The sequence below is a fragment of the Triticum aestivum genome, chromosome 4B (genome assembly GCF_018294505.1).
Source record: "Triticum aestivum cultivar Chinese Spring chromosome 4B, IWGSC CS RefSeq v2.1, whole genome shotgun sequence".
In the NCBI taxonomy this organism is placed as follows: Eukaryota; Viridiplantae; Streptophyta; class Magnoliopsida; order Poales; family Poaceae; genus Triticum; species Triticum aestivum.
In genome coordinates this window covers 248,668,936-248,694,481 of record NC_057804.1, presented here as the reverse complement: position 1 = coordinate 248,694,481, position 25,546 = coordinate 248,668,936, and the positions used below count along the sequence as shown (strand labels likewise).

At 43.2% G+C, this 25,546-nt stretch overlaps 1 protein-coding gene across 6 annotated transcripts in view; it reads right to left on the bottom strand.

Moving 5' to 3' along the window:
• The window catches only part of LOC123091924 (1-phosphatidylinositol-3-phosphate 5-kinase FAB1B), a 46,972-nt gene that overhangs the window by 13,006 nt on the left and 8,420 nt on the right, over positions 1-25,546 (bottom strand). For 4 of the 6 annotated variants that reach the window (XM_044513543.1, XM_044513544.1, XM_044513540.1 and 1 more), the window contains 3 exons: positions 16,804-18,288; positions 15,994-16,254; positions 2,861-2,917 (listed from right to left, as the gene is read on the bottom strand). In XM_044513543.1, coding sequence (XP_044369478.1) covers positions 2,861-2,917; positions 15,994-16,254; positions 16,804-18,288 — 1,803 coding nt within the window. Of the gene's footprint in view, positions 1-2,860; positions 2,918-9,924; positions 10,085-15,993; positions 16,255-16,803; positions 18,289-25,546 lie in introns of all 6 variants that reach the window. The other 2 variants (XR_006443829.1, XM_044513545.1) reach the window with 2 other exon arrangements.

Below are 25,546 nucleotides of genomic sequence, written 5' to 3'. Positions count from 1 at the left end.
GTGGGTGGAGCCCTTCGTGGACTCGCGCAACCATTACCCTTCGTGGGTTGAAGTCTCCATCAACGTGGATGTACGATAGCACCACCTATCGGAACCACAACAAAAACATCCGTGTCTCCAATTGCGTTTGAATCCTCCAAACCCTTCCCTTTACATTCTTGCAAGTTGCATGCTTTAATTTCCGTTGCTCAGATACTCTTTGCATGCTTGCTTGAATTATGTGAAGATTGCTTGACTTGTCCAAAGATAGCTAAAATCGGCCAAACTCTAAAATTGGAAAAAGGTTAAGTTTTTAATTGGTCAAGTAGTCTAATCATCCCCCTCTAGACATACTTCAAGGTCCTACAAGTGGTATCAGAGCTTTGGTCTCAATTTGCTTTGATTTCCATAGCTTTTGGTGATCATAGCCTTGGTTTCACAACCTAGGAGAGTATGGCGTCTAGCGAGGGAAATTATCACCGTAGAGGTCCTTACTTTGATGGTACTAATTTTGCTAGTTGGAAGCATAAGATGAAAATGCATATTCTCGGATATAACCCCGCCGTTTGGGCTATTGTGTGTATTGGCTTACAAGGTAAATTCTTTGATGGGAGAGAACCGAACCGTGAAGCTAGCGCGGAAGAATTGAAGATGCTGCAATACAACGCTCAAGCTTGTGATATCCTCTTCAATGGCTTGTGCCCCGAAGAATTCAACAAAATCAGCCGTCTTGAGAATGCAAAGGAAATTTGGGATACTTTGATTGATATGCATGAAGGTACCGACTCCGTCAAGGAATCCAAGTTGGATGTGCTCCAAAGTCAGCTTGACAAGTTCAAAATGAAGGATGGTGAAGGTGTCGCTGAAATGTACTCTAGGCTTGCTCTTATCACAAATGAGATTGCCGGCTTAGGAAGTGAAGAGATGACCGACAGATTCATCATCAAGAAGATCTTAAAAGCATTGGATGGAAAGTATGATACCGTGTGCACATTGATCCAAATGATGCCAAATTACAAAGATCTCAAGCCAACGGAAGTCATTGAAAGAATTGTTGCTCATGAGATGTCACTCAAGGATAAGGAGGAACTTCACAACAAGTCAAGTGGTGCTTACAAAGCCTCATGTGAAGCCCCCACATCATCAAGTGAGAAACAAACCTTTAATGAAGAATTGAGCTTAATGGTGAAGAGCTTCAACAAATTCTACAAGAGTAGAAGCAAAGAAAGAAGCTCTAAGTCAAGGTCCTATAATGACAAAAGATCTTCTAGTCGAGAGCGCAATTGCTACAATTATGGGAGACCCGGACACTATTCCAATGAGTGTACGGCACCCTACAAAAGAAGAGAAGATTCTCCAAAAAAAAGAAGTAGAAGAGAAGAATCACCACCAAGAGAGAGAAGGAGTAGAGATGATCGTTATGAACGAAGACCCTCACGGAGGAGTAAGGATTCGGAAAGGAAGGACAAGTCATCAAAGAGCTACACAAAACGAAGACATCAAGCTCATGTTGGTGAATGGGTATCCGGCTCCGACTCTGACAATCACTCCGAGAGAAGCTATCACTCCGACTCCGAATATACTCAAGATGAAGGTGTTGCCGGTCTACCACTTGTGTCAACCAACTCCTACGACATATTCGATTCACCAAATGAACGAATTGGAAGATGCTTCATGGCCAAAGGTCCAAAGGTAACACACCCCGAGTATGTTGATTTCAATAGTGATGAAGATGACTTGCTAGGTGATGATGATTTACTTGTTGACAACTCTAGTGATGAATACTATGATGAATAGTCAATTAATCATGCTAATCAAGATAAAACGAATGACAATGATATGGAGAAGATTGAGCTTCTAACTAAAGAACTAAACACTCTTAAGTTAGCTCATGAAATTATCTTCGAAGATCATCGAAAACTTTTAAGGGCTCATGAGAAGTTACGCTTTGAAAAGCTCAATCTTGAGCAAGAGCATGAGTTCTTAAAGGCAATCAATGATGATCTCCGTAAGAAAAGTTCTTCTTACATTGCCAAGCGTTTACTCTTATCTACTTACATGCCTCAAGTCAAGTTAGTAACAAGTACAAGAAAGATCCTTCCTCTAGTAGTAACAATAATAATATCAAATCCAATATTGTTGCTTCTAGTAGTTCTCTTGATTCCACTAATGATTCTCTTAGCCAAGTTACACTTGAGCAAGAAAATAGCTTATTGAAGGAAATTATAGAGAAAGGTGTATACAAGAGCCTTGCCGGGAGTAAGCAATTCGAGAAAATTATACGCAAGCAAGGAAGGCACCGAAAGAATCAAGGTGTTGGTTTTAAACGAAAGTTCAATGCCAATGGAGTTGAGTGGGAAGAAGATCAATACCCCAAGACAAAATTTGTTCCTCAACAAGAGAAGTATGATCCTACTTCCTTCAAGGGAACACAAGCACAAGATGATCTTCCACCACAAGACCACAAGAACAAAGGCAAGGACAAGCTTCAAGAGGAGATTGATGCATTTGAAGAAGCACCTAAGGCCTTGGTCAAGTGGGTTCCCAAGACTACGTCAAGTTCTACTTCATCAAGTACAGCTACAACTCCAAGGATTCCCATCAAGATGATGTGGATTCCGAAGAAAAAGAACTAGAGTGTTCTTGAGGGTGACTCCGTCAACATTCTTCACTCATATCATTATGGCAAGGACAAGTGCAATCAACTTCCATATCTTGCACTAGTTCAAGGAGTCACAAACCTCATGTTGGTAAGGCAAGGGACAAGGTAACCTAATGTTTTCATGGACATCATCTTGTGTGTGCATCACTCTATGCCTATGGATATTCTTGTTTGTTCCTTGTGGGACTAACCCATGTAGGTATTGAAAGTGCAACTCACTCCAAAGAATTGCTCCAAATGATCTACATCAACATTGAGCATCCACATCTTCAACACCTACATGAAGTCATCATCGACAAAACCCAAGGTTAGTTCATCCCTCTAAGGGGGGATCTCACATCTAGGGGGAGCTTAACTTTAAGAATTGAGTCAAAGCAACTCTAATGATGTGAACACATCAATGCATTATGTAAAAGTGGTAACCCCACTTGAGCTTAAACGATGAGTATGACCTATGATCAAATGTTCTCATTTGACTCCTAAGTTAATATACTCATATATAAATGACCTAGTCATCGCCAATTGTTTGATAGATGCTAGAATTGGTTGTGCATGCTTTGCCACATATTTCATTTGCCATTTTATTGTGTGAGCATGTTGGTTGCATATTTTACTCATTTGAGGACATCCACTTGTTGTTTTGATTGATTGGCTTCCTTTTCTTTGGCCAAGTGGATGGACAAGAATGCCTAAGAACCTTCTCTAGCTATCTATGCTTTTCTCGTCTCAAACCCTATTCATGCTACATCACAAAATTTGATCAAGTCCGATTCGAACCACTCTGTGTGAGAAGCACTCGGAGTCCCCAATTCGTCATAGACTTAAACTTTCAAAATTTCTTTGTGCTTTTCGGTCTGACCGATTCCTTCATTTCGGTCATACCGAGATCACTAAGTCGATCTAGATTTTCAATCTCGGTGCAACCGATTTGAACTTTTTGGTCACACCGAGTTGCTGTAACTGTCAACAGTTATGCATCTCGGTGCCACCGAGTCGTTTCACTCGGTCACACCGACAGGTCAGGCTATATATTCACACGGGCAAAAATTCGGAAAACTTTCCCAAACCTCTTCGCCCGCACATAGCTCGCTCTGCCTTCTAGGTCTCCGGATCGTCGACTTCGTCGCCAGCCGCCTCCTGTCGCTGGTCTCCGCCGCCGTCAACGGATTTCACCTCCGCCGTTGCCGCCGTAGCGAGTTCATCGCCGAACTAGGGTATGAACTCGATCACAGTGCTATCCTCGACTGATTCTCAGCACATTGTGTTCATTATGATTCTTGCCACGACTGAAACACCTCTATCCAGTCAAAACAATCCTTAGAATAGATGCGATTTGAAAATTTAGGGTTAGGTTTCCGCCGAAACCATCTCGGACCCACCGAGTTGAAAAACTCGGTCCCACCGATTCGGCTAACGCCATTGCACTAGTAACTCTCGATCTGACCGAGAATTGCTAATCGGTGTGACCGATTTTAGAACTTTGTGAAACCCTAGCAGTCTCGGTGCCACCGAACTGTGACTCGGTCTAACCGAGTTCATTAGTTTAGGTTCCAAAACTGCTTCGGTATCACCGAGTTTGAAAATTGGTTGATCCGAAATGCTTTCTGTGGAAAACTAAAACTAAGTTTTTGAATCATTCTTTTGCAAAAATCTCTGCATTTTATGATGCTCATCCACTCTATCTCATTTATAACTATTCACAGGGTCAGACCAAAGTGATAGTCAGAACAGGGAAGAAGAGCAGATTCACATGAGTGAGGGCACTAGTCCCTCTAGCACTTCAGATGATGGCAGCAGGAGCACCCCAAGCAATCTGCCTAAGGCTGCCACCAGGACAAGGAAGAAAAGAACCTCAGAATCTGAGGATGAGGACTATGTGGCTGCTGAAGATGAGGCCACTTCCAAAAAGAAAGTGCTCAAAAAGGAGTTTGTCACAGCTACATCCATTAAGCCTGGAATGAAGATCAAAGTGCCTGCAAAGAGAACTCTTATGTCTAAAGCCAGAGCTTCTACTCAAGTTTCTTTGAAATCTCAACCCAAAGAAGCTGCTGCAGAAGGGCAGAAGGAGAGAAAGAGAGGAAGATGATGCAAGAAAGTTGATCACATGGCAGAATTTAAGAAGCATTCTTCTGATGAGGAAGAGGAAGAAGAGGTTGCTGCACCAGCACCCAAGGCACAAAAGCTGATGGGTGATGCTAATAAGTCAGGGGTTGCATCATCAAAGCCCAAAAAAGCACCCAAAGCTACCCCCAAGCCCAAGAATGCACAAAGAGGAATACCAGAAGTATACCAGCTGCTGAGAAGAACAAGGCCCCAGTGCCTGAAGTTGCTGCTGAGGAAGATGATGAAGGACAAGTCCTGAGGAAGCTGAAGCCAAAGATTCCAGACCATAATGATGCTCATCCTGTGGCTGAGAACATGAAGCTAAGAAAGGATGCAGGACTCAGACAGTGGTGGTTGTCTGATCCCTATGCTATCAGGAAAAGGACTGCTGTTGATTACAGATTCCACACAAAGGAACAGCAGGATTTCTATGAGACAGTATTGTTGGACAAGAAGCTTATAGTGTGTGATATGAGGTGGGTCGACTGGACCTACATGAAGGAGAATGAAGAACACTATCCTAGAATGCAAGACAGTTTCATTGCTTGTGGAGTTGCAGACTTTGTTGGGCAGAAGCTCACAAAGTGAAATGATGAGCTCATTATGCAATTCTACTCCACAACACATTTCTATCCAGATGGCAGGATATTTGGATGTCTGAAGGTACAAGGTATCAATCAACCATTAAGAAATGGGCCAATCTGATCAATGCACCAAAAAAGAGTGAAGATGACTTAGATGTCTATGCCAAGAAGAAAATGGACCACAATACCATGACTCATATGTACAAGGAGATCTCAGATGCTGCAGTTGAGACACATAAGTTTGGGTCAGTCCATTTTCTTCTGTCAAGGCTGCCAACGATCAACTGGATCCTAAGGCATACTCTATTGCCCAAGTCAGGTGACCACAACATGATAAGAGGCCATGCTATAAACTTGCTACACTTGTTTGATGTGCCATAAAAATTCAAGATCATGAGCCTCATGGTTGAGACTATCAAGAGGACAGCAGCAGACCAAAAGAGAAGTTGTGGATATGCCCCACAAATTCAGGGGTTGATTAACTCAAAGATGGGCACAGACACATACTTGCTGGACAAGGAACATTTTGCTATCTATCCAGAATTTGAGGACAATCAAGTTGTGATGAATAAGAATGAACTATCATCAGTACAAGCTCAAGAGAAGAAGGAGAAACCAAAGAAAAAGAAGGCTGCCAAGATGTCAACTCAAGAGGAGGCATCTGAGTATTTTTTGAAGAACAAGCAGGAGCAGCTTGGTTACTTGATAGCATCGACTCTGAGGATTGAGAAGGGATTGGCCACCCTAACTCAAAACCAGGAGAGCCTGGAAAGAATCATGGAACAAAAATTCTATGATTTAGATGTCAAAGTAATTGAGATTCAGTCAGTTATGGAGCAGCTACAGGATAACATGCAGGAGAGGAAGGGTAAGACAACCACTGATGCATTTACCAGAGTGCCTAGAGCTCAGAGATCAGCTGCAGTGCCTGTGACAGACACCAGAGCCACTTCATCTGCACCAGCTACAGCTCCTACAGCTCCAGTGCAACCAGCTCCAGCACCAACTCCTCCAGCTCCATCCACATCAACTGAAGCCTTCGTCCAAGGAGCTATCTCTACACCACCACCTGAAGATCAAGCCTGAGAGACGATCTAGTACTATGCATTTTCTATGAACTTTTTGGTAACTTGTTGCCAAAGGGGGAGAAAAATGTATAGATCATAGGCTTCGAGAGAGAGTATGTTGCTTTTTGTTCTCTCTTGCTTTGGTGGTTAAACTTTGTTTGCTTTTGATTGCTTGAGATACTATGCTATTATCTGTGAGACATTGATGATCATGTGTTTGATCATAAGCTACACTTATACTTGTTAGATGATATTATCTTACTTATCCTTATATGATCATTCACTTTGCTTGGTGATGAGTGCATGTATTCAATCTTTATTATTTTGAGCGCTCCACCGAGATGTATGTGACATGGAAGAGTAACCCATGAGCCTAATTCCTTGTGCATTTGCAGTCCGAAGCAAATCTTAAACTATGCACAAATTTAAGGGGAGCTCTTGCTTATCACATACTTCTCAAAGCAACGATGTTTTTCAATTTTATTATCATTTGTCGAAGCTTTGATCTATATGTTGTCATCAATTACCAAAAAGGGGGAGATTGAAAGTGCAACTATCCCTAGGTGGTTTTGGTAATTCATAACAACATATAGCTCATTGAGCTAATGCTATTCCAAGACAAATATTTCAGGAAAGCTCAATGAATGGCATGGCATGGATGCTGAAAGTGGATCCCTCAAAATATTAAGGACAAAGGATTGGCTCAATCTCAAAAGCTCAAGACTCTACATTTTACATTTTAGTGATCCAAGATCACATTGAGTCTATAGGAAAAGCCAATACTATCAAGAAGGGATGAGGTGTTGCTTAATGAGCCTCTTGCTTCAAGTGCTTAGTGACATGCTCCAAAAACCCTCAACTACTTTCTCACATCTACATATGACCTAAACTCAAAGTCAAACTCGGCCCCACCGATTCTTTCTATCCGGCGTCACCGAGTTCAAATGTCATAGCCACTGCCACAAACCCTAGGCAAATCGGTCTTACCGATAAGGATCTCGGTCTCACCAAGATGGGATTGTAATCTCTCTGTTTCCCTTCGTAACATTTCGGTCTAATCGAAGTGAGCGATCGGTCCCACCGAGATTGCAATTTAAACTCTCTGTTTTTCCTTCGTAACGTTTCGGTCCAACCGAGATGAGCGAATCGGTCCCACCGAGTTTACCTGACCAACTCTCTGGTTAGCTAATTACCAAAATCGGTCTCACCGAGTTTGTGTAATCGATCTCACCGAGATTACGTTATGCCCTAACCCTAACCATATCGGTCTCACCGAGTTGCATGTCGGTCCCATCGAAAATCCTAACGGTCACTAGGTTTATTAAATCGGTCCAACCGAGTTTGTTGATTCGGTCCCACCGAGTTTGGTAAATTATGTGTAACGGTTAGATTTTGTGTGGAGGCTATATATACCCCTCCACCTCCTCTTCATTCGTAAAGAGAGCCATCAGAACAAACCTACACTTCCAACTTACCATTTCTGAGAGAGAACCACTTACTCATGTGTTGAGGCTAAGATATTCCATTCCTACCATATGAATCTTGATCTCTAGCCTTCCCCAAGTTGTTTTCCACTCAAATCTTCTTTCCACCAGATTCAAATCCTATGAGAGAGAGTTGAGTGTTGGGAAGACTATCATTTGAAGCACGAGAGCAAGGAGTTCATCATCAACGCACCATTTGTTACTTCTTGAAGAGTGGTGTCTCCTAGATTGGCTAGGTGTCACTTGGGAGCCTCCAACAAGATTGTGGAGTTAAACCAAGGAGTTTGTAAGGGGAAGGAGATCGCTTACTTCATGAAGATCTACCGCTAGTGAGGCAAGTCCTTCGTGGGCGACGGCCATGGTGGGATAGACAAGGTTGCTTCTTCGTGGACCCTTCGTGAGTGGAGCCCTCCGTGGACTCGCGCAAACGTTACCCTTCGTGGGTTGAAGTCTCCATCAACGTGGATGTACGATAGCACCACCTATCGGAACCACGACAAAAACATCCGTGTCTCCAATTGCGTTTGAATCCTCCAAACCCTTCCCTTTACATTCTTGCAAGTTGCATGGTTTAATTTCCGCTGCTCATATACTCTTTGCATGCTTGCTTGAATTGTGTGAAGATTGCTTGACTTGTCCAAAGATAGCTAAAATATGTCAAACTCTAAAATTAGGAAAAGGTTAAGTTTTTAATTGGTCAAGTAGTCTAATCACCCCCCCTCTAGACATACTTCAAGGTCCTACAGCTAGTCAGCCCCATCCAGAATGCTTTCATCCCGGGACAAAGCCTTCACGACAATTTCATGCTTGTCCGGCAATCGGCGCGCCTTCTTCATCAACTGGGCGCCTCGCGCATCCTCCTGAAGCTGGACCTTGCGCAAGCATTTGACTCCGTGTCATGGCCGTTTCTATTCGAGGACTTGCGCCGGTATGGCTTCAGCGATCGCTTCCTTGGTTGGCTTGCTACTCTCCTGTCGTCGGCAAGCACAAGCGTTCTCCTCAACGGCGTGCCGGGACCCGCGATTTGGCACCGCTGCGGGCTTCGTCAAGGCGAGACCCTGTGTCACCACAACTCTTTGTGCTTGTCGTCGACACATTGGGGCGCCTCTTCCGTCACACGGCCAAGCTCAAAGTCCTGCAGCAACTACACCCTCGCCGCGCGCTCCCCGTCCTCTCGCTGTACGCGGACGATGTCATTCTCTTCAGCCACCCCACGACGCACGACACACTCGCCGTCCGAGAAATCCTGCAGCTATTTGGCCGGGCATCAGGCCTTCGGGTCAACTTCCTGAAGAACACGGCTACGATGATCAGATGCGACGGAGACATAGCTGCTCCGGCCATCACCAACCTTGGCTGCCCAATCGCGGCGCTGCCCATCACCTACCTGGGGATCCCACTCACCCTTGGACGCCCATCCGCTGCACAGCTGCAGCCCCTCGTCAACAAGGCCGCTGGCAAGCTCCCCACCTGGAAGGCGCACCTTATGAACAAGGCCGGACGCCTTGCCTTTGTGAAATCGGTGCTGAGCGCGATCCCCATTCACCAACTTCTGGTGCTCGCGCCGCCAAAAAAGATCCTCAAACTCCTCAAAAAAATCCAACGAGGATTCCTATGGGCTGGGCCGCGCCGAGGCGCACGGCGGCAACTATCACGTCAACTGGCAACGCGTCTGCCGCCCGACCCGGCTTGGTGGGCTCTGGGTGCACGACCTGGAGCGCACGGGCTTGGCCTTGCGCACCAGATGGCTTTGGTTCGCCCGCACGAATGACAACAAGGCATGGTCTGGCCTCGACCTTCAATTCACTGCTGCCGAGCACGCCTTCTTCGCATCCACCACCATGATCCTCGGCGACGGCCAGCGTGCGCTGTTCTGGGAAGACTGTTGGCTCAACGGGCGCGCCATCTCGAAAATAGCGCCACAACTGCACACCCTCATCCCCAAACACTGCCGGAAGAGCAAGACGGTGGCAGACGGTCTGAATGCGCAACAATGGGCATCGGACATTTAGGGCACCCTTGGCATCTGCGAGATCGACCAATACCTGCTTATGTGCATGCGATCGAGCACATCACACTCACTTCCGAGCCGGGTCGCCTGCATTGGAAGTGGAACGTGGCAGGTACCTACACAGCCCAGTCGGCCTACCTCGCCACCTTCCATGGCACGACCTCCTGCCCTGCTTGGAAGCTCACCTGAAAAGGCTGTGATGAGGAACAATAAATGAGGAACATGAAAATATAATCATATGTCAAATATGTTTGGCTACTTCTAGATACTTCTGTTGTGGTCTAGTATTTCTTTTCTTTTCTTTATCCTACCTACTGTTTTCTAGAGTCTTCTAGTTGTGAGTAGCTATGAGTAGAATGGTGAACCTTAAATAATGTTTTTAGAGTATTCCAGCTATAAGTAGAAGTTATGTGAAGGCTTCCCAAAGCCCTATAAATAGAGGTCCTCACCACTACTTTGTACCCAGACTATGTACCCCTACCTATAATAGAACTTGTTCTTATTTAAGATCTTGGAGTAGATCTTGTGCCCTAGGAGTTCTAGATTGAACTCTTACTGCCATATCAGCCTACATTCGCCTCTAGAGCAATATCTAGCGCAGCATGTTGAAGCTGTTCCTTCAACACTTGTGTTGTACACATTGTAGCAGCAAGGTGGAGTTGCTCCTCCACAACCTTTGTGCTGCTTCAGGTGGCATCAGAGCCTCGTTGACCCATACTAGTTCTTGATGTCCTCTTCAAGAGCAAGCTGCAGCAAGCAATGGAGCAATTGAAGAAGAGGATGGATGCTGCAGAACAACAAATCAAAGAGCTGCGTGAAGATCTTAATCGGAGATTTGATCAGCTGGTTGAGATGATAAGAAAGGGTGTTCCCCCTGCTACCAATGAAGGAGATTCATCTAAAGAAGAAGAAGATGTTCATCAAAGAAGGAGAGGTAATCTTGGAGCAAGACCGCCACAACAACGTGCTTCAAGAAGGCCAATTTATGTTGAAACTTCTGAAGGTGAAGAATATGATGAAGCAAATTAGAGGCAAGGGTAAGTCCAATGAAGGCCCAAAATGCTATAAATATGGTGAAGAGGGACACATATCCAGCGGCTGCCCACTAAGGAAATTTGTTAAACAACTATTCTTGATGGAGAAGACGATGAGGAAGAATACGAATCTGAAGATGTAGAGGGGCAAGAGATTTGTCAAGAAGGTGAAGAGGTGGTATGTGTGATCTAGCGTCTTCTATGTTCCACACCACAACCTGACAACACACAACGGAAGAAAATATTTGAGAGCAAATGCACGGTGAATGGCAACGTATGCAAATTAGTGATTGATAGTTGCAGTTGCGAGAATCTTACCTCCCAGAAGTTGGTGAACCATTTAAAGCTTGATATTCATGATCATCCAAACCCCTACACTATTGGGTGGATCAAGAAAGAAGTGGATATGAGGATCACCAAACAATGCAACCTGCCACTTTCTTTGGGCAAGCATTATCGCTCAAATGTGTTGTGTGATGTGGTTTACATGGATGCCAGCCATGTTCTTCTTGGGAGACCTTGGCAATTTGATGTGGATACTACACACAAGGGCAAGGAAAATTCTTACTCTTTCATTTGGAACAAGAGAAAGATCATTATCTTACCAAACAAAACCGAAGGTAATACCTCAGAGGAGGGGAAAACTATGTTAACTATCTCCCATACCTCTCATGAGTTTATGGAAGACTTGAAGGAGGCAGATTTGTGTGCTGCACTTGTTGTAAAAGGAGAAGAGCACCTGACTGTTGAAATTCCGGCAAAGGTACGTGGTCTATTGGCAGAATTTCAGAACATACTTGGAGAGCCACAAGGCTTGCCACCGATGAGAGGAATTCAACATAGAATTGACTTAATTCCGGGAGCAAGTCTTCCTAATCTTTCACACTATCGAATGAGTCCAAAGGAGCATGATATATTGAAGGAGAAAGTTGAGGAATTGTTGCAAAAGGGGCACATTCGAGAAAGTATTAGCCCATGTGTTGTACCAGCCCTGCTCGCGCCTAAGAAAGATGGATCTTGGCGCATGTGTACGAACAGTAGAGCCATTAACAAGATCACTGTAAGGTATAGATTCCCTATTCCCCGTCTGGATGATATGTTGGATCAGCTTAGTGAAGCAAGAGTGTTCACAAAGCTGAATTTAAGAAGTGGATATCATCAAATCCGTATCAGACCCGGGGATGAATGAAAAACAGCCTTCAAGACAAAAGAAGGGTTGTTTGAATGGCTAGTCATGCCATTTGGACTCTCAAATGCACCAAGTACCTTTATGTGCTTAATGAATCAAGTCCTTCGACCCTTCTTGTCCCACTTTGTTGTGGTCTATTTTGATGACATCTTGATCTATAGCAAGGATGAGGACGAACACTTTGATCACATTCGGAAGGTGCTAGAAGTACTACGGGAAAATGAGCTCTACATCAACTTGAAAAAATGTGTTTTCTTGCAAACACAACTTTTTTTCCTAGGATTCGTCAAAACATGTGATGGTATTTGTGTTGATGATTCTAAGGTTGAAGCAATCCGAGAATGGCCAACTCCAAAGACCATTTCTGAGGTAAGAAGTTTTCATGGCCTCGCAACTTTCTATAGGTGATTTGTGAAGAATTTCAGCACTATCATGGCACCTATTACTGAGTGTTTGGAAAAAGGAAAGTTCCAATGGACAGAAGCAGTTGAAGCTAGTTTCAATGAGATTAAACAAAAACTATCACAAGCTCCTGTCTTGGTGCTACCTGATTTCAACAAGACTTTTGACTTGGAGTGTGATGCAAGTGGAGTAGGCATTGGAGCTGTCCTATCTCAAGAAAGGAAGCCCATTGCTTTCTTTAGTGAGAAGTTAAGTGAAGCTAGACAGAAGTGGAATACCTATCAGCAAGAATTATATGTCGTTTCAGAGCGTTGAAAACTTGGGAAGTCTATTTGCTGCCTAAAGAGTTCATTGTTTATAGCGACCATCAATCCTTGAAGCATTTTAGAAATCAAAAGCATGTTGACCGCATGCTAGCAAGATGGGCAGCATATTTGGAGAGGTTTAACTATCTCATCGTGCATAAATCTGGAATAACTAACAGAGTGGCCGATGCTTTGAGTCGTCGTACATGCCTCTTGACTTCTTTTGAAGCTGAACTTCCGAGAGTGGATCAAATAAAGGAGTTGTATGAGGGTGACGAAGACTTTGGCCATGTTTGGGTAAAGCACGCAAGGGGCCAACCATTAGGTGATGACTATTTGATGCAAGATGGATAGCTCTTCAAAAATGATCGTTTGTGCATTCCAAGAAGTTCTCTACGTGACAAGCTGGTTAGAGAGCTCCATTCAAGTGATCTTAGTGGCCATGTTGGACGGGACAAGACTATCGCTAGCCTGGAAGCTCGCTACTTTTGGACACAACTAAAAAAGAGATGTTGGAAAGTTTGTTCAGCGATGCCCAATATGTCAAACATGCAAAGGCCAAGTCCAGAACACAGGGTTATACATGCCTTTGCCTGTTCCTGTCGCTCCATGGGAGGACATCTCTATGGACTTTGTCTTGGGCTTGCCAAGAACAAGACGAGGAAGTGATGTTGTATTCGTGGTCGTGGATAGATTCTCTAAGATGGCTCATTTCATCCCATGCCGCAAAACAACGGATGCTCATCATGTGGCAAACCTATTCTTTCGAGAAGTGGTCAGGCTTCATGGAGTACCAAGGTCCATCGTCTCAGACCGTGATAGCAAGTTTCTTGCTGCATTTTGGCTCACTTTGTGGAAGCAATTCAACACTGAATTAAAATTTTCTAGCACTGCTCATCCACAAACAGATGGACAAACGGAAGTGGTGAAGAAGTTTTTGGGTAATCTGATCCGTTGCATTTGTGGAGAAAGAAAGGAACAATGGGATTTGGCTCTATCTCTTGCAGAATTCTTCTACAATAACTCCAAGCATAGATCCACAGGAAGGAGTCCTTTTTCCATTGTCTACACTAAAGTTCCATCACATGTGGTGGACCTGGTGAAGCTACCATCAAGGGGAAACTCAAAATCAGCATTGTCCTTTGCTGATAATTACACCGAGTTATTTGAAGAGATTCGCGGTGCTTTGGAAGCACAAAATCAGAAATATAAACAACTTGCTGATTGCAAAAGGAGGCCAAAATCATTCCAAGTCGATGATAAGGTGATGGTCTACCTCCGAAAAGAGAGGTTGCCTTTAGGTGTTAAAGGGAAACTTAGGCAGCGAAGGTATGGGCCCTTCTCTATCGTGAGGAAGATAAATGATAATGCGTATGTGATAGATCTTCCAAGCGATATGGGTATCTCCAACACTTTCAATGTTGCGGACTTGACTCTCTACCATCCAGAAAAAGCGCTCTATGAAGATAACTCGAGGGCAAGTTCCAAACAACCAGGGGAGAATGATGAGGAACAATAGATGAGGAACAATCATATGTCAAATCTGTTTGGCTACTTCTAGATACTTCTGTTCTGGTCTAGTATTTCTTTTTTTTTTCTTTATCCTACCTACTGTTTTCTAGAGTCTTATAGTTGTGAGTAGCTATGAGTAGAATGGTGAACCTTAAATAATGTTTCTAGAGTATTCCAGCTATAAGTATTAGTATGTGAAGGCTTTCCAAAGCCCTATAAATAGAGGTCCTCACCTCTACTTTGTACCCAAACTATGTACCCCTACCTATAATAGAACTTGTTGTTCTTATCTAAGATCTTGGAGTAGATCTTGTGCCCTAGGAGTTCTGGATTGAACTCTTGCTGCCCTATCAACCTACATTCGCCTCTAGAGCGATATCTAGCGCAGCACGTTGAAGTTGTTCCTTCAACACTTGTGTTGTACACATTGTAGCAGCAAGGTGGAGTTGCTTCTCCACAACCTTTGTGCTGCTTCAGGCTAGGCGCCCCCGCGTGTGAAATTCTTCCACTGGCTTGCCCACCTGGGACGTTGCTGGACGGCCGACCACCTTGCGCGCCGCGGACTGCCGCACCCTCCTCGCTGCCCGCTTTGCGACCAAGCGTCTGAATCAATCCAACACCTAATCCTGGAATGCCCCTTCTCCAAGCAAGTGTGGCACGAGATATTGTCCTGGTTGCGCTTGACATGCAGCGTGCCCTCCAGCGAGGGATCCCTATCCGAGTGGTGGCGCTCGGCGCGGTGAAACACGCCGAACCCCATGCAGAAAGGCCTCACCACCGCAACCCTGCTGATCCCTTGGATGACCTGGAAGCATCGCAACGATTGCGTGTTCAACGGCGCAACCCCATCGACCAACTCACTGATCGCTCGGATCAAAGAAGAAGCCAAACTCTGGGCAAGAGCTGGAGCCCGTGGCCTGCGTGCCGTCCTCCCTCAAACCTGGGACGTCCACTGATTTATGACTTAATCGTTCCTCTTAGGAGGCTGTAACAAACTCTACTTTTCAATACAAAGAAACGCAAGCCTTTTGTGTTTTCTCAAAAAAAAAAAGATATACAAGATAGAGTTGGGGTAGCACCAATCGAAGAGAAGCTTGTCCAACATCATCTGAGATGGTTTGGGCATATTCAGCGCAGGCCTCCAGAAGCTCCAGTGCATAGCGGACGGCTAAAGCACACGGAGAATGAGGTCGGGTAGACCGAATTTGACATGGTAGGAGTTCGTTAAGAGAGACATGAAGGATTGGAGTATCATCAAAGAACTAGCTATGGACAGCCGTGCGTGGAAGCTTGCTATCCATGTGCCAGAGCCATGAGTTGGTCGCGAGATCTTATGGGTTTCACCTCTAGCCGACCCCAACTTGTTTGAGACTAAGATTTTGTTGTTGTTGTTGTTGTGGTTGTATTTGTCTTTTTTTGTGTAGCATGCAAATAATCAAATTAGTTGATGAAATTTTATACATACTTTGAAGAATATACATACGTATCTGTAGAAATTTTTTGACATTTTTTGAAACTTCTAAATATATTTTTATTTTTATTTTTTTGAAAAACGAGTTCCATGGAGCTTGGTCTTTGCAACGCCCCTCTCTGGACTATATACTATATTATACAGAGGTAAAAATACATGGCAATCAAGTATGCAAATAAGTTGTACTTACAGCAAGGAATGCAGTATCGTTCCAAACAGCTCTCTCCAGAAGCCGCTTTGCCTTATTCCCGACAAAAATAGGGGAAGTAGGCATCGCTTCAAGCAAGTTCTCGTCAAGAAGTACTTTATCGCTACCATTTGAATCAGGGTTATATCTTGATCTTGTTGAGCCCTTCAAATCATATAATCTTGTCACACGACGTTCAAATAAAAGATTTTCCATGGCCAGAACATCCATCCTCACCTCCTTTCCACCTTTCAGGCTCTTAACCTATTCATTCCCAAAGGATAATATTGAGTAAAGAGTTCAAAAAATAAACACTTCTGAAGATTACATATACAAATCAAAATTTCCCACTCAAAAAACCCAAAATGAGGTTGTGACTTTGCAAAGCAAAATATAGCTTCGTCCGCTACTTTCTGAACAGAATGTTAGTAAAGCATTATATCTGAAATTACATGTAATGCAAAATGTAGAGGTTCATTTTCTACATGGCTAACCACCCGAAGTTGGGAAAATATGACTACGTAAATAACATCAGTATAGAAGGAGGGCTAGTTCCCTCCAATACATTCACTCACTAATAGTTCTCCGGAAAAGACTACTAATATAAATAGAATATTCAGTTCCATCCGGAAAAATAACAATCAGATATAGGCTTTTCCAATATAAGCAATCCTTAACAAAATAATGTCACTTAAACTATGGTAATATGACCATCAGAAAATTATATCCGAAAGGCAGACCAAATAAATTTTATTGTTCAGTCAGTGGAAAAGGCGCAAAGGAATTCATGCAGAAAACAGTAATGGGAACTACCTGATAAATACCAAGAATTTTTGCAATGCAAGTAGGACTGCCAGTGCAAATTGACTCGGACAGATATTTAAAATAGTCTGGAGCAAATTTCATGAAAGACTCCAATTCCGTTTTGGTAACCTGTTTAATTATGAACCTGTCATCCAGTGATTTTGCAAAGAAAACATTACTCTTGCCTCCTTGAGCACCCCATTTCTTGCAACGACTTAGTGACCTGACAAAGTCACGCTCTGATGGACAGCATATTCTCCTCAATGCATCGAATTGTTTCGCATAGTAACAAATTACTGTGTACTTCACTTGTTCTAGAGGACCTTCATCTCCAAAATTAACCTTTATGTGAGTTACTTTACCATATACAAGTGGATCCGAAGTGGATGGGTTCTTGCTTCCTGGAATGGAGACAATATTGTCGTCTGTTGACACAACAGTTCTTAGAAGTTCAGAAGTAGTTTCATCCACTGATTCAGTTAAGGACACACTTCTTGAATCACAAAGTGGGGGTGAAGTATCTGTTGCTTCTCTTTCCAGCTCATCTGACAGCTGAAGATGGTATTCATGAGAGGCAAGTGCATACGAGATGATGCTAGTAGGTTCATCATCGTATACTCCAATAACAGTGTCATTGATCCCTATAGGAAAGAGAAATTTGGGCCCAATCTGTCGCTCCACTGCCCTTAAGAAAGAAATATAAACAGGTGTATATTCAATGAGCGCATCAAACCTTTTTGAACGACTCCACTTCTTGTTAAGAGAACGGTACAATTGTAAAAAAGGCATTCCTATCCAATTGGAATGGTCCTCTGCACTATCCCCTAGCTTATTCAGCAATACAGAGGCATACGAAGGTGTAGTATCGCTGATATGTTCTTCTGAGTCCTCTGACGATGCCATAGAATCTGGCAATGTTACCTTGCTAGTGACAGGATCATTCTCACCAGTCCATTTTGCATCCAGTGCATTTGACACATCCAATAAACTGGGAAACTGCCCTTCTGAAAGGGTTCGTCGAGCAACAAGATCAGGCTCAAAAGGAACTGAATCCCCATTCACACTGACGCTGCTGTACAAAGGTGTTTGGATATTTGTTTGGAGGAAATCCGACTCACTTGTCGGTATCCGCTGGTCAAGATTACAGTAACTATTACTTGGATCAACTCCGCTGCAATTCTGTCCACAAATGCTTACCTGGAGGTTTTCAGCATATTTAACATCTTTATTAGCAGCCACACTGCCACTATTTTCTCTTTGAGGCTGTTCTGTGACATTTGGATCAGCACCACCATCCACGGAATGGATTGTCTCCTTATCGCCTTGCCTGGTATTAGATAGTTCATGGCGATTCCTATCTGATCTTGCAGCAAATAACAGCCTTTGATCCCACAAGTATGAATGGAAGAGTAACTGTCTCCTCAGCCTATTAATCTCGAGAATGTCTGGTTGACATTTCGGCACTTCCTTTTTAAAAACTTTATTCAGACATCCCTAATTAGTAGAATTAGAAAACAATCAACTGACCTCATAAAAGTACAGACATCCAGGACTAGAAGAAAGGAATGGAATCTTTTATGGTGCTCAAATCATTTCAAGGACCACTTACACAAATGTTCTGGAAATTTCTAGTTGATTTCATGTTCTAACAAAAAAGGCGGACATGGTAGCACCTTTGTCTTTGTGTTTGTTATCACTAGATCTGTCCGCTACTTAATATGTGTTGAAGTATGAGGATTGCCCAACCTTCTCCATCAGTTCGGTCCTTTGGTTCAACTGGTTGGTGCATATGATATCAAAGCCAAGAGGTCTTGGGTTCAAGTCTCGGCTTTCACAATTCAAATAAAAATCGTTTGCTCTCTTTCTGTTCACATGTAGGCCTTATCGGGACACACGTGAGTGTGAGTGTTTTAAGTATATGTGGATTTACCTAACCTTCTCCATCAGTTCTAACTTTTGGTATATGAAACTTAGTATGGATAAGACTTAAACATGGACAGAAAGAGGGTGAGTAATGTTTTAATTCAAATTACAGAAGCACTCACACTCACGTGAGTAAATCCACATTGGAAGTTTCATATACTTGACACTGAAAGATTCATATTTGGTATTTGCATCTGACTCATATTTGTAGACCCAAGATTTCTTGGCTCTGATACCATATTAAGTTCCTTGCACCAACCAGTAGAAGCAAAAGTCCAAACTGATGGAGATGGTTGTGCAATCCAAACATACTTCAACAATATGCAGAAACTTACTAGTCATAAATATACCATTACCCGAAAGATTCATATTTGCATCTATGCACATGAAAGTTGAAAACAAATGAGTTGGGTCTTATTCTCTACAAAGCAAAATGAGTTGGGGCTTTAATGGTCACAGTTATATTTTGCTGAGTTGTGCATCGACAGATGCTAGATTTTCTCAGTTCTAACCTCGTCCTTGTAATCAACGGATCTAACAATCAAAATCATCCTGATGTTTAGCATCAACAACGCGTGGTTAGCGTACGGTTATCCCACTAAATTTTTCTAAACGCTGGATCCCACGCCGACCGCTCAATCCTTCCTCTGCCCGCTACATATCCCACGTGCCGGGCCGCCCCTGCTCCTCATCCAGCACAGCGCCCCTCCGCACCCGGCGGCCATTGCTCCTTCGCCAGCACACCTCCACGATGGGCCGCCGCTGCTCCGCTGCCAGAGCCATGGTAGCAGAGATTATGCCTGTTTGTTTCATATACGTTGTAGCAGAGATTGGTTCAGTACTTATGAGTTATTGCAAAGTGGAGATGTTGTGCGTATGCGAGATGACAACCCACGTGAGATTGTGGGCATTGGTTCTGTCCAGATCAGGACGCATGACGGCATGATACAAACGTTGACAGATATGAGACACATACCAGGCATGGCCAGAAAACTGAGTACTCTTGACGTCAAAGGGTACAAACACTTCGGTTCAGGTGGAGTTCTGAAGGTAACAAAAGGTTCCCTTGTTCATATGATAGGTGACATGAATTCTGCTAAGTTATATGTTCTTAGAGGAAGCACAATTACTGGTACTGTTGTTACTTCTGATAAATCCAGTAAAAGTAATATTTGGCATATGCGCCTTGGGCATATGAGTAAACTTGGCATGGAAGAATTAACAAGGAGAGAACTTCTGGATGGGTGCAACTTAAGTGAGTTGGAGTATTGTGAGCACTGCATTTTTGGTAAGCACAAGAAGGTAAAGTTCAATGTTGTTGTTCATACAACAGAAGGTATATTAGATTGTGTACATGCTGATTTGTGGGGACCATCCCATAAACCCTCGCTCCCTGGTGCTCGTTATATGCTTACAATTATTGATGATTACTCCAGAAAAGTGTGGCTTTGTTTTCTGAAAAATAAATATGATGCGTTTGATGCTTTTACGGATTAGAAAGTTATGGTAGAAAGGCAAACTGAGAACAAGGTAAAAATACTTCGTACTGACAATGGTATGGAATTCTGTTCAAAAGCTTTTAACAGTTATTGCAGAAACTTGGGCATCGTCAGGCACCACACCGTCCCGTACACTCAACATAATGGTGTGGCTGAGCGCATGAACAGAACCTTCATCTCCAGGGCTCGCTGCATGTTGTCCAATGCTCGCATGGGCAAACGTTTTTGGGCTGAAGCCGCCTCCACTGCCTGCCACCTCATCAACAGGTCACCATCTATTACACTTAATAAGAAAACTCCCATTGAGGTATGGTCTGGTACACCGGCTGATTATTCATAGTTGAGAGTTTTTGGTTGCACTGCATATGCACACATTGCTAATGGAAAACTTGAGCCTAGAGCTATTAAGTGTGTGTTTGTTGGTTACGGTTCAAGAGTATAAGGATAAAGGTTATGGAATCCTGAAACTAATAAGGTTTTCGTGAGCAGGAGTGTTGTTCTCAATGAATATGTTATGTATCATGATGATCTGTCCACACTCCACAGATACTTTTGATGTAGAGCCACAACGAGTTACTGTGCAGGTGGAGCACCTTGATGAGAAAAATGTAATTGTTGATAATGATGATGTTGCTCCAGATGCACAGGTTGATGATAATGTTGATGATGCTCCATATACAGAGGTTCATGATGATGATGTTGTGCAGCACTCACCCCTGTTTTGCAGCGATAAGTTCAGTCTCTTGCAGTCGTCAGAACAAAGAGTCATTAAGAAACCTAAACGCCTAATTGAAGAGTGTGACATTGTTCATTATGCTTTCAGTTGTGCAGAACAGGTTGAGAACATCCATGAGCTGTCCACATACACTGAAGCAGTTGCTTCCGGTGACCGCGAGAACTGGATTGCTGCTATGCAGGAAGAGATGTCCCGCTATTTAGAACATTGCGTTTGCCTAAACAAAAGAACACCATTCGCTGCAAATGGACCTTCAAAAGAAAGGAGGGTTTGCCTCCTAGTGAGCCCGCGAGGTTTAAGGCAAGGTTAGTGGCCAAGGGCTTCCTTGAGATACCAGGTATTGATTACAATGATGTGTTCTCTCCAGTTGTGAAGCATAGTTCCATTCGTGCATTTTTTGGTATTGTTGCTATGCATGATCTTGAGCTTGAGCAGTTAGATGTTAAGACTACTTTTCTGCATGGAGAACTGGAGGAGATTTACATGGACCAACCAGAAGGATTCATAGTGCCTGGTAAGGAGAAATTTGTTCGCAAATTAAAGAGGTCCCAATATGGTTTGAAACAGTCTCCGAGACAGTGGTACAAAAGGTTTGATTCATTTATGATAGCACATGGATTTAAGAGGTATGCATATGATAGTTGTGTTTACATTAAATTTGTTGATGGATCACCTATATACTTATTGTTATATGTCGATGATATGTTGATTGCTGCCAAGGGCAATAAAGAGATCACTGCTTTAAAAGCACAGTTAAATAGTGAGTTTGAGATGACGGATCTTCGTGCTGCTAAAAAAATTCTAGGTATGGAGATTATGAAGGATAGAAACTCTGGTTTGTTATTTCTTAGTCAGCAGAGTTGCATTGAGAAAGTTCTTCATCGTTTTAACATGCATGATGCTAAGTTAGTAAGCACTCCCATTGCTCCTCATTTCAAATTATCATCTTCTCAATGTCCTAGTACGGATGAAGATTTTGAGTATATGCCAAGAGTTCCATATTCTAGTGTTGACGATTCTTTAATGTATGGCATGGTGTGTTCTAGGCCTGATTTGTCATTTGCAATGAGTTTGGTCAGTAGATACCTGGCTAACCCTGGTAAAGAACATTGGAAGGTTGTTCGGTGGATTTTCAGGTACCTTCGTGGCACTTCAATGCTTGTTTGAAATTCGACAGGACTGGTGAGGGGCTAGCTGGCTATGTGGATTCAGATGTTGCTTCCAGCTATTTGGACAAGAGGAGGTCCCTTACAGGTTATGTGTTCACTGTTGGTGGTTGTGCCATGAGTTGGAGGGCAACGTTGCAGCCAGTAGTTGTCCAATCTACTACTGAAGCACAATACATGGCTATTGCAGAAGCATTAAAAAATCAGTTTGGCTGAAAGGTTAGTATGTTGAGCTTTTGTGGAGATAATTCTTGCATTAATCTGTTTTGTGACAGTCAGGGTGCCATATACCTCACTAAGGATCAGATGTTCCATGAGAGAACAACACGTTGATGTCGAATATCATTATGTTCGAGACATTGTTGAGCAAGGTAAACTAAAGGTATGCAAGATTAGTACTCATGATAATCCTGCTGATATGTTGACAAAGCCAGTTCCTGTTGCTAAGTTTGAGCTTTGCTCAGACTTAGTTGGTATAACACATTAGCCCTAGTGGCTGTTTGGCGCCGAAAGTGTTTTCTTTGTTGTTCAGGGAGGAGGTTCTCGTTCATGCTACAAGATGAAATTTGTCTCAAGGTGGAGTTTTTGTTATGTTGTGATCCAAATTCAAGTATAAAGAGAAAAGCTAACTTCTGACAAGCGAGCTAAGCGAGGCCCGTCATCTGTAGGCTTGGGGCGTAGTGAGTTTGAAGTTAGCCCATGTGGGCGGGGTGAAGCCCCCCCCCCCCCCCCCCCCCCCCCCCGCGCCCGTGGTTTTCTCCCCTTCGTGTTGGAGGGGTTTCCAATGTTAAATCTTGTATCTCCTGCTTGTTTTTCGTTCTTCGTCGTGTTGATTTGTCTGTCGTATCTCTAACAAGAGGAGAGAGGAGAGAGCAACCTCCCTCGATATAGTGAAGATTTGCTGGCTCGCGCCCTTGGTTTTCTCCCCTTCGTGTTGGAGGGGTTTCCAATGTTAAATCTTGTATCTCCTGCTTGTTTTTCGTTCTTCGTCGTGTTGATTTGTCTGTCGTATCTCTAACAAGAGGAGAGAGGAGAGAGCAACCTCCCTCGATATAGTGAAGATTTGCTGGCTCGCGCCCGTGGTTTTCTCCCCTTCGTGTTGGAGGGGTTTCCAATGTTAAATCTTGTATCTCCTGCTTGTTTTTCGCTCTTCGTCGTGTTGATTTGTCTGTCGTATCTCTAACAAGAGGAGAGAGGAGAGAGCAGAAAGCCTGGGCACGCATGTGGTTTTGATTCTCTTTTTCTTTCCCCTCCTGTAACTGTTTCACATGTGACCCAGTTTTCCCGCCCTTGTGTTCCCACCCAGTCCAGTTTTCCCGCCTGAAATTTCTGTGCCCCCGCCGGGCTAGTCTAAGGTGTCTGCTCTGCACTAAAGCGCCAACCAGGATGCCTAAGCAGGCGCTTCAGACGCTCTAATGTCTAAGGTGGACGCACCTGCCTAAGGCGAGTTGAATGCCTTGAGCCTGGAGGGCGCTCTAACGCTTAAGCGTCGCTTTACAAACAGTGGTTGCCGCCATCCTCGCTGCCACCGCCGGACACGAAACTTGGTGGTAAGCCTCTTCTCCCCCCCCCCCCCCCCCTCTCAGTTCTTCCCCTTTGCTTTCGACAATCTATGTTCATGTTATTACTGTTTATAAGTATCTTCCGTTGTTCTACCTGATAATCTTAACTTTTCCGTTGTTCTATGCTGTAGTCGACAAGGAGGCCTACCTGTGATGCCCGTGCAGTTGAAGATATTTGCAGGCCAGCCTATGATGTCAGGTTGGAGGCCTACCTATGATGTCAGGTGGTTGTACATGGAAATTTTGTGGGATAGTTTGCAGATTGGGAGTTTATGTTTTTCTCCGTTAGCTTTTAAGATTGTTGTAGTTAAAACATGAGATGGAAGCCTCAAATTGAATACTGTGAGCTATGTTACAAATTAATAGTAGTGGCTATCTTCTACATCAGCCTCTGTTCAAATAGTCTATTTTGTATGTTTGTTCAGGGAAGTTGATTATCCTCGCATACAACTACCCTCCGCTCAGAAAGCCTCAGATTGAATACAGAGCTATGTTGTCAAAGATTAGAATGCATTATTTCCATAGAAGTAGGATTATTTGATCCTATTCTGATATATTTTAATGATTATATTTGGATGGGCACGATGTGGTGCAGGTCCCGCCGATTCTGGAAACATGTTCAATTCTGCAGCTATAGCATCCTATATTTCGTGATACATGTTCAATTCAGTGATGACAGCTATATCATCCTATATATTCTTTCGCTTGCATGGTTCCCTTCCATTGATGTTGTAGCTGGTAAGTATAGGTATGAGTGGACTAAGTGAGAAGAGTATATGATTGTAGGTTGCAACTTGCTAATTATGCGGACGTGTTCATGTGCGCGTGTCATTATTAGCTAACATCTCTTCTTTTTTCTCATAGTTGCATCACTGGAAGGTGGATCAGGGTGCACTGTTGATTTTGATTGGCCCGAGAGAAATCAGGACACTGCGACAGGCAACCTTTTGCTTACTAACCTCAAAAATATTTGAAGCATAAGTTTCTAACTACAAAAACGATCTCATAACCTTGCCTGTGACATTGCACCTATGATGAGGAGTACGGCAAATATTACAAAAAGAACAAATATAATTTGTGGTAGCAGAATTACATTTAGTACTGAATATTTGATTGATGCTCCTTGTTCCGTATGGAGCGAAGTCTACAACCTTTATATCTAAAGCAGTTTAACTTTGATACTAGGCAATGGGTATGCTGAGCTTTGCCACTTTTCTGAAGTGCGTTGAAATAGGAGTTCCAGTTCTTGATTTTCAGTTAACTGAAGATGAGCGTTTGAGGAAAGAGGAGAGGGAGGCACGGGAAGCAAAGAAGGGGAGAAGGGAGAGGGAAAAGGAGAAGTTGCTCAAGAAGAAGAATATTAGAAACGCCTTGCCAGTAGGAATTTCGTTGCAATGTTCTCATGGATTATTGGATGACAGTCTTCCTCTTGATTATTTTTGTTTTAGGTAAGTTCACGATCACATGAAAAATATGTGATGGATACATGGAGTTTTGTGGGTAACCTGAATTATTGTACCTTTTTCAGATTTTTGTTTGGAATTAATATTCAGTACAACCATTGCCAAAGTATACTGATCAACAGATCAGCTTCTAAATCATTCGTCCTTTGTCAATGCTTTGTATGACGGGTTCAGTAAGATGATGGCATGCGATTAATATCTTGTTGTTCAGGAGGTTTTGACCACATGAAAAATATTATTTCTTGCCAATGAAGATTTGCATGTTTGTACGCCTACTTTGTAGTAAGTTGCCATATTCAGATTAATTGTTGGACTACCAGGGGCGTGAACTGCTAACAGATAGTGATGATCCCTGAGTCTATTATAAGTATAATTTTCGTTTGGTATCTTTTTTATTGATTTT